The sequence below is a fragment of the Melanostigma gelatinosum genome (assembly GCF_949748355.1).
Source record: "Melanostigma gelatinosum genome assembly, chromosome: 20".
In the NCBI taxonomy this organism is placed as follows: domain Eukaryota; kingdom Metazoa; phylum Chordata; class Actinopteri; order Perciformes; family Zoarcidae; genus Melanostigma; species Melanostigma gelatinosum.
The window spans coordinates 12,659,896-12,669,402 of record NC_136653.1 but is presented as its reverse complement, the minus strand read 5'-3'; the positions used below and the strand labels follow the sequence as shown (position 1 = coordinate 12,669,402).

At 41.1% G+C, this 9,507-nt stretch overlaps 1 protein-coding gene across 1 annotated transcript; it reads left to right on the top strand.

Annotated features, from left to right (window-relative positions):
* Nucleotides 1-427: 427 nt before the first annotated feature.
* gdap1 (ganglioside induced differentiation associated protein 1) lies at nt 428-3,380 on the top strand (the record flags this gene model as incomplete). The annotated part of the gene is made up of 6 exons (XM_079292180.1): nt 428-586; nt 932-1,124; nt 1,630-1,803; nt 2,100-2,194; nt 2,687-2,801; nt 2,904-3,380. 6 exons carry the CDS (start codon nt 428-430, stop codon nt 3,254-3,256), a joined length of 1,089 nt encoding a protein of 362 aa, XP_079148306.1. The 3' UTR covers nt 3,257-3,380.
* Between the last annotated feature and the right edge of the window lie 6,127 nt (nt 3,381-9,507).

Genomic DNA, 9,507 nt, shown 5'->3' with positions numbered 1-9,507 from the left:
GAACTGTAGTACAATGTGTAAACCATTTGCTGCCTTTATTTCTTACATTGTGAATTAGTGGACCTATTTCGTTTAAAGCCTTGTATTTCTTGGTAATAATGTTTGCATGCATATGAAACATTACAACATTTGAATGGTAAAATATACTGTAGCCGACTACTCCTAAAACTACCACTACTACCGGAACTGATAGCAACATGTAGCCCTCGACGACAACGAGAAGGAGAGAGAAATGAAGGAGGAAGAAAAATAACAAGATGGGGAAGAACATGTGTAAACTGTAAACATACAAACAGCCTCGCAATTCTATCAAATTGAAGAAGAGGATTCATGTTCCACTCCGAGCCAGGAGGGGGCGCTTTATTTAAGTGTTGACTGTGATAAGGTGTGCTGCCCTCACTTGTCCCCTAACATACTACCAGATAAAATGGCGTCGGAAAACAGACCGGAATCCCAAGATGAGAAAACGGCTCTTATAGAGAAGGACCCAGAACAAGATGTACATCAAGAATGTGGCACAATCGCAAAACAAAGGGAATCAACACTTATGCTTTATCACTGGACGCAGTCTTTCAATTCTCAGAAGGTGAGCGTATTTACGTTTCAGCACCACAGTCCAGTGGACAGCTCCTCACCACAGATTTGAATAGACGTCCGGACAAATCTTTCTGATGTTATGTGTGTCATGAAGTCAGTGAATATTTAGCAAATCCAGTTGCCTGTGGACACTGCCATTACACCTGTTGCTAAAAGGTGTACTTCAATGCAAAATTGTATCTTTCATTTGGTCACAACTGGATGAAAACCTGGAATTAAAAGTGTATTTTATGATCATTCTTCTGTATTCCTCCAAAGAATAGTCCCTTACTTATAGAAAGTATTTGATCGTTATTTATAGTAGCACAAGTAGATGTCTAAATTTGTTTTTCAGGTGCGTCTGGCTATAGCAGAGAAAGGTTTGCTCTGTGAGCAGTATGACGTGAGCCTTCCTCTCAGTGAACACAACGAGCCCTGGTTCATGCATCTGAATCCCACTGGTGAGGTGCCAGTGCTGGTCCACAATGAACACATCATCTGTGACCCAACTCAGATCATGGACTACCTGGAGCAGAGTTTCAATGACGGTGAGACGAAATAAAGACTTTGTGGTAACGTATTATAGCAGAGCTGGATAGTTACAAGGCGCGCTCCATTCAACAGACGTCACGACTTGTTTTCATACATTGTTTTCTTCTTTCAGTATTTATGTTTAATCTTTGATTTCAAATCAAATATTTTAGTTTTAATTTGTCATAAATATCAGATTGATTTTTCGATCTTTCATTCCATATATTTTTCTTTTAATTTTTACATTTTTTCTTTGTTTGCACTGATCCATGATACCGTTGTTCTAAGAGTCTCATCCTGTCGCCTTAAAAGGAGAGAAAACCTGGTAAGCATGCAACTATTCAAGCTAATGAAAAATGATGTGTTTAAATACCTACTGTTTTTCCAACTTTTCCCAACCCTTGCGTCGTCGTTCCAAGGCAAGCTTGCGGTGTATAAAACCACTTTGAGTCTCTTCTGAGAAACGTAAGGGAACGAAGTGACAGCATTCCTCGTTCCTTTTGATGACTTCTTTGTCTCCAGAAGGCACACCCAAGCTGATCCCTGAAGAGGGCAGTACATACTACCTCAGGGTGCAGCACTACAGAGAGCTGCTGGACTCACTACAGATGGATGCCTACACCCATGGCTGCATCCTTCACCCTGAGATCACAATGGACTCGCACATACCAGCGTATGCTGCCGCCTGTATACGAAGTAAGACTCACTGTGATGCTTTTGAGTAGTGTCATACAGCTTTGGTCCTACAGCGATTATGCACATAACAGTGTCCAATTTGCCAAATTCACCTTCTGTTGTACTCAATTAAGTATTTTTCTAGAGTACACTCATACTGCTCAATCTACTCAAATTCCAAATGTGCTATTTAGTTAAACACCTTTAATTATTGTCTGCAAGAAAGACACACACTGGCACACATCTGATATTAGCAGACTTTTCTCTAAAAGTCGTAAAAAGTGTCTCTAACACGATGCTGTGTTTTTGTGTGACAGCACAGATCGGAAACACGCAGTCGGAGCTGAAGAAACTGGCAGAGCAGAACCCGGAGCTGAAAGATGCTTATATAGCAAAACAGAGGCGGTTGAAAGTAAGTTATTCAAGTTAGCAGAGCGCCAAGTCAGCAAAACTGTTTTTTTTTTTTTGTGAAAAGAGAAGAGAGTCATGTCCCCTGCTAAAAGCTAACTATAAGTAAAGTAGCTGTAACTGAAAACTCTGATTTTTACAAGTGAAATCCATGTGTTTTGATGTGGCCACCTCCATTTAAATGTATTAAATTGTACATTCATGTGTTATATTAATTTAAATAATAGTATCTGCACCTGACAACTGCAAATAACCAAAACATTTTTTATTTTCTTAAACGAACTACAGCTGAAAGAGTGCAGTCTGGGTTTTCGTATTAGTATTATGTAGGTTTTTATGGCAACTATTTTTCGGCAAACTAACCAGCCTAAAAGGCATAAACTGAAGGCATAGTAACGTAGTAATGTGTCAAGCAGTTTGGCGGCCTGTGCAATTCTAAAATGTGTCATAAGGTAAATATGCACAAATGCATTTCTGTATGAAAACGTTTTTGCAGTCCAAGTTGTTTGACCATGACAACATGAAGCACATGAAGAAGCTTCTGGATGAACTGGAGGGTGTGATGGACCAGGTCGAGACAGAGCTACAGAGGAGGGTGGAGGAAACACCAGGTACACGCCCACAATAGCTCGTCACTTATCAACCAATTTACCATTAAGAATATCATGTTATCTGTTGCCTTTTGTACTTCTTGCCTCCTCGTCCACTTGTAGAAGAAGGCAGTCAGTCCTGGCTGTGTGGGGATTTCTTCAGCATGGCCGACGTCTCTCTGGCAGTCACCTTGCACCGCCTCAAGTTCCTCGGCCTCTCCCGCCGCTTCTGGGGCGACGGTAACCGCGTGAACCTGGAGACATACTACGAGCGCGTGGTGGAGCGCCCAGCCTTCAGGAGAGTGCTTGGCCATGTCAACAACATCCTAATCTCTGCTGTTCTTCCTGTGGCGTTTCGCGTGGCCAGGAAGAACGCACCGGTTATTCTTGGCACCACCCTGTTGATAGGTGTTCTGGGCGGAGCTACGTACCTCGCTTTTCTTTACATGAAGAAGAGGCTGACTGTGTCCTTCTGAGGGAGTGTTTGAGTTGCCGTGGGACTGAAAGGTAGATAAACGCAGAACAATTGTCGGCAAAATCATTAAAAAAATTGTGTAAAGTGAAAGTATATTGCACAAACTGCGCTCCCCCCCCCATTCTCAATGCACGACTGTTGCATTACAAATAAAAGGATAACACTGGTAGTTATTCATGTTTTTGCCATTTTTCCTCAATCACATAACATACACATGGCTTTGAAGCTCTACGAAGAGTCATATTCCAAACAGAATTGTATTCACAAGCTATGTTATTGTAACAAGTATGAATAAATTAGATGTTAAAAGATGAAAACTTATAAAATGAAAGTTGTCTGACTGTCTTTTGGACCCATATAATCAACTAAAACATGGTTGAACTTTATTTCTCCCAAGCGAGATTGGGATAGCAGCAGTTGCAGAACAAAGTAGGAAATAGTGCAAATATAAATATATACATGAAATAAAATCTATAAACATAAAATCTATAGAACATATATTTTGTAAAAAGAGCGCATGTACCATTCCTCTGAAAAAAAGGGATAATACATGTCCAAATATTGGAGCCTTTGACTGTAAGCCATGCAATTGTGGCATAACTTTGAGACAGTTCAAGCAGCGTCTCATACTGTACATCTACTGTAATTTCCCAGTACCAACATAATGCGGACAGTATCTGATTTTAAGGAAAACCCCCAGCATGGTCAGACATCTTTATGTGAACTGAAATCACTATCAGCCTACATGTTTTGCCCAATATGTTCTTTTCTTAATTTATTATTTGAATATAGTCGATATCTGCCTGTTAGAAAGTACATTAGAAGCCCGCGGCCTGCTTTCTGTGACCCAGTCTGTCTGCATATAACAAACTGATCAGCTCAGCAGTTAACACACTGTCAAATGCAGACACACGTTTAATTACAAACGCTCTGTGGGATCTTCCTGTTATCTCACATGCACCGACGTTTTACTGTGTTACTTATATAATTGTTTGAAATATTCTCTATGTAACAATATCTGAGTTGATGCTTTTCCAATCTCAATTTACATCTTCTTCAGACCATCATATTCAAAATCTGTGTGAAATTAAAACTACTCCCAAACAACCTGCAGAGTTTCCTCTTATTCGAATATAATTGAGAATGACAGAAAAAAAATCAGTGGCATTTACCAGACGATCATATAGGTCTTGAACATTTTAGGGAAACACCTGAAAGACTAATCACATTCAGGGTCTGGATGTAAATCAACATCTTCAGTTATCTTCAGTAATGTAACACTGACGTTTAACATATGCTCAGCTTTGATTTGAAGTCCTCCTCACGTGAGCTTGGCTTCACACAACACAGGCACACGCTAGAGCTTTCAACAAAGTCTGACCTTTGTCTTTAGTGTCCAGAGGGCTGGGTAGTGTAGCTGTCAAAGAAATGCCTCACACGTGTTAAAGGCACATGCGAGCCAAGCTGTCAAAGGACCATAACCTCACACTAGTGTGTTAGCTCTGGAAAATCCTACCCCTGCAAATGGCAACCAAAATGACATAATTGTTTGCCACGAAGCTATATCACAAAGGTGCCATTTTAATGGATAAGGGTCAACGTCTTAAGGAAGTTTTACTGTGACTTATTCATGACTTCATTTGACATGCTATACTATGACTATTTTATGACTTTATTCAACATACTATACTTTGAATTTGTCTGAATGCTAATGATGACAAATGGCCAAAGGCCCTCCTCTCACCACACCATCAGAGTGCGCCTCCACTTACAACGTACAGTATGAGAGAAATGGACGCCACAGTGAAGCCATTTAGTGTGAATGTGAACATGTGTCTGCAAAAAGCTTGTAAACCAGGTCTATTTCATTAAAAATGATCAGCGGCCAGCTGTGCAAAGTACCGATTTTGGAGAGTCGACACTGGTGGGGGTGTTGAAGACAGTAAGGCAGGTTGAAGATCTAGATGATGGCATGTGGCGTGGGACTGAGTTCAATGGGCTCAGTCGGAGAAACCTTGAGCACCCGATGTGATGATGAATGAGGAAGAGGGTCACATCGATTCTGAAATGACAACTGACTGCAGAGAAGAGAACAGGGTTAGGGTTAGGGTTAACCCAACCCTAACCCTAACCCTAACCCTGCCGGGCTTTTAAGGGCGCGACTGTGTCTTCCTCACAGTGTGAACGCCAACCATCAGCATTGGCTAAGAGAAGCCAGCTACTACCTGGGGGTGTTGAGTGGTTGAAGACACTGAGGTTAAATGGCACAAGCCATCTGGCTCTATACATAACTTGTGATGGAACACACATGTTCCATCCTGCATTCTGTTCTATACTGTTCTCAAGGGCAGACGATGTCTCCTTTTATGAATCCACTATTTGTCCAGTGTTCACGATATTTTCCATGGCACAGTTTTCACAAAACTCCACCCATTATGACTCATTAGCAGTAATGACATAACACTGTATATTACAAAACAAATATTTTTATTTTTGTCTATTGCTCTGCAGATTGCAGATATTTTAAATCATACATACAAGTCACAACAAAAGTTTAAACTGTTGCAAATAACTCCTATGAACATTATCCTTTTAACATTGTTAAGCTGTCTATGTTTGCAAATTCATATTCTGCTAATACTGTATATTGCATCCCGTGTACTGTTTGGTACTATAGCCACACCCAAATCTCACCTGCACCTGTGTTTGTAAATTATTCAGTTGATGAATTTAAGCCCTTAAAACAGTTTTGAACTGAATTATTTGGTGGATAATAGTTATTAAGACAAATAATAAGTCTTTCTATTCATTATTTTTTGTTTACGTAGCACGTTTCACTGCTCCGATTGGAAAAAACCCAATTTGCATTTTACTGTGCCTTTTTTCGACATGCTAAACTGACTTTGTTATGACTTTATTCAACATGGTATACTCTGACTTTTTTATGACTGTCCAACATAATCCATGACTTTTGACAAAGTACCATCTAATTCATCTCTCCTGATCATTCACTGAAGACTGGATCAGTGAACACTATCGAAAGACAACATTCAGTGACACACTAGGGAATGTATGGCGAATATGAACAAAACCTATAAAAAGACATATTTAGTTGATTTCAAAACTCAATAACTACGTGTGAGACAATCTTAAAAACTAATATGTATCATTGACACAATACATTTGTTGTCATTTCAAATAGGTAATGAACTCTAATTCTGCTTCTGCCACTCAATGAAAGCTTGAAAATGCATTTTCCTGTCTGATGAATATAAAGAAGTAAACAATGTCCCCACTAGGGGACAGTGTTTCCTAAAACAACACTTACCTCTGTCAATAAATGTGAGAATACCATTCATCCCATCATTTACTGGGATAGTCCCTAAGCCTCTGTGCTTGTATTTTAACATTCTTTTAGAAAGCTACTAGTCTGTACAACATGTCGCGTGATATGCATCCCATTTAAGCAGCACCTTTATTTTTATTTGCGGAAATGTATTTATTTTTGGACTGCTACATATTTAGACTGCAGTTGCAGCCAAACGTGAAGATATATACCTCTTGTTGGAGCTGGACGTGGTCACGTATTGTTTAAATGATTAGTGCTGACATCAGAGTCAATGGCATGTAATAAAACAAGAAGCTGTCAGCTTATTACTGTATCATTTCACAGTCCTAAACCCCTTAACTCGATACATACGACATATTAAAATGGCTCTTACCAGTGTTTATAGGCGCTGTTGGCAGGTGTGATAAAATAGCTAAAGACTTTTAAAGGATTTGTTTCCGATATTTAAAATAAATGCTTCCAGGACACTTACTAATATGGGGGTGAGAAACTTTAGGCAAACGTGTCAATTTCGTCATTGAACCTGAACTATCAAACATATTAAATTACCTGCCAAAAGAAGTTTATTGTGACAATCCCAAATTAAAATGTGCAGAGCAAAGATGAATTCGGGATTTAGGGCCAGATTAAAATTAAACATAAAAAATTAAAAACATGATTGAGTGCCCTCTAGGGTGCCTTCTAGTGGGGAAAGCATGATTAAGTGCCCTAGTGGGTTAAATGGAGAAAGCATTATAAAGTGCACTCCAGGGTGCCCTTCCAGTGGAGAAAATGTGATAAAGTGCCGAATAGGGTGGCCTCAAAATGAAGAAAACACGATGCCATATAGGCTGCCCTACATGCTGGAAAACTTCTCCCTTTGACTCCCTTTTCTCTGAACACAGCTCTCCTCTTTTACTTTCCCCAGTAGGGAACGTCTACGTCAGAGGGGATGGGTGGGGTAGTGCAGGTGTCTGTTTTGGGAAACGGAGAGTAGCATGGAAACCCCCAGCAGACATGCATGCCCACAGACGGACAAACAGAAAGAGAGAGAGAGAGAGAGAGAGAGAGAGAGAGAGAGGTGGATAGAGGCCTGCGGAAAAGTGTGGGTTACTGTGAGTGATGGATGGAAATATGCATGTGATGTAAGCGGAAATGGGGAAGCCAAGGACAAAAATGAAGTGGAATTGATTTGCAAAAGAAACAATTTTCAATAATAGTCATTATTTTAGTGTGGGGATTTCTTGCTTGATTGAAACTCTGTTTTTAGTGAGCGAGGCAGATGGACGGTGGACGTCCACAGACAGGCAGGCTGGGTAAACAGAAACCCACGCAGCAGTAGCTTGACAGCTAAGCCCACTTGATGTGGCTCTTTCTCCGGCGACTATAAGTGAGTGGGAGCATGGGAACTTCCACAGACACTTGTTGCAACCGAGAGCTGTGAGCTGCATGGGTAGTGGTAGATTTAGGGGAAAGATGGGATACTGGTGGAGCAGAAGGTAAAGTGTGATATAAACCAGAGGACCAATGAAGCGATCAGGAGAGAGGAACAAAGGGGATGCATCATCCAATCGTCTACATCACATCTGTAAAACCAATTATTCTTGCCCTCTGACTGCTCAAGACAAAGGGAAAAGATGTTGGAGAAGCTATAGAGCTTTAGTTGTTCCTGTGTCTGAAGTGACATTACGTAATGTGACATTACGTAACGTCACTGTGGACACAGGAAAGACATGGCAAGATGAACTACCTCAGTGAATGGAGCAGCAGCTGTTTTGCTCTTTGAATAGTGTCAACAGCAGTTTTTTTGTCAGCATTGTCCCAATGAGCATTTTGGTCGCATCAGTCGTCAATCTTACTCTCTTATATGTCACCGTTATTTTTCCTCTCATGGTTACTTTGGCAACGCCGCTCGGACTCAAAGAGGGAAGATGTCCAAAGCCTGTTGGCACGATCAAAGGTGTTCTGAGAAAACCTCCGGGCCTTTCCAGAAAGCAGCCGTCACCGCCTTTCAGAGCGTCCGCGATATACTGTTTGCTGAGTCGACAGAGGTGGGATCTCACAATGTTGACACTACTTTTAAAATGACCCCCCCCGTCGGCTTGCCCTTCACAGCTTTATGATGAAATCCTGTGCCACCATTCATCCTCACATGTGCTCCTCAAATATTTAAACGTGTCCTGCATAAACACGGCCGGGCGGGAGAGATGATACCCAGTGCAGTTTGGCGGGAACCTACTGCGTTGTAAATCTCTTTTCAATTGGCCAGATGTGGCCAAGTCAAACTCACCATCAGCTTTTGATTGTGATCATGGGCATGCCATTATCATGACAAAACTAACCACGGTGATCTCACCGGGAATCTAAGGTGATGGGAGGAATTATCTTCCCAACTTTTTGAGATCTTCTTTGCATGAAAAGTGTACAGATTTCACAGGTCGTGCCATTAAGGAGATACGAATGTCAGGACAACTGAGTCACTGCAAAAATAAGAAAAGAAAAGAGACGACATGTTCGGAGGTAAGCGTGTGTCTGGGTGTGTGAATTCTTGTATCCATACATCAACATGACACAGATGAATGTCCCTGTTGCTTTGATGTATATTCTGTCTCGTATCAGAGGTCAGTGAACGTCGCTCCACCTGCTGTGACTGTGAAAGGCGAACAAACCCTGTGAGGGGGGCAGCCGAGGACATTCAAACGGATATCCTCATGTAAATACTGAGCTTACCTCACGCTTTGGGAACATTTCCTGTCCTACGATTTCCCGAGGCAATAATGCCCGAGCTTCTACGGAATAATAACAACAATAGAAGTGTCCTAAAACAAGGGAAAGTCATGACAAATGTTGTACGAAGAAAAGTGAATTGAAAGAACCATACGTTATGAGACCAGATACTGCATGTGTCTTGGATCCACCTGCCA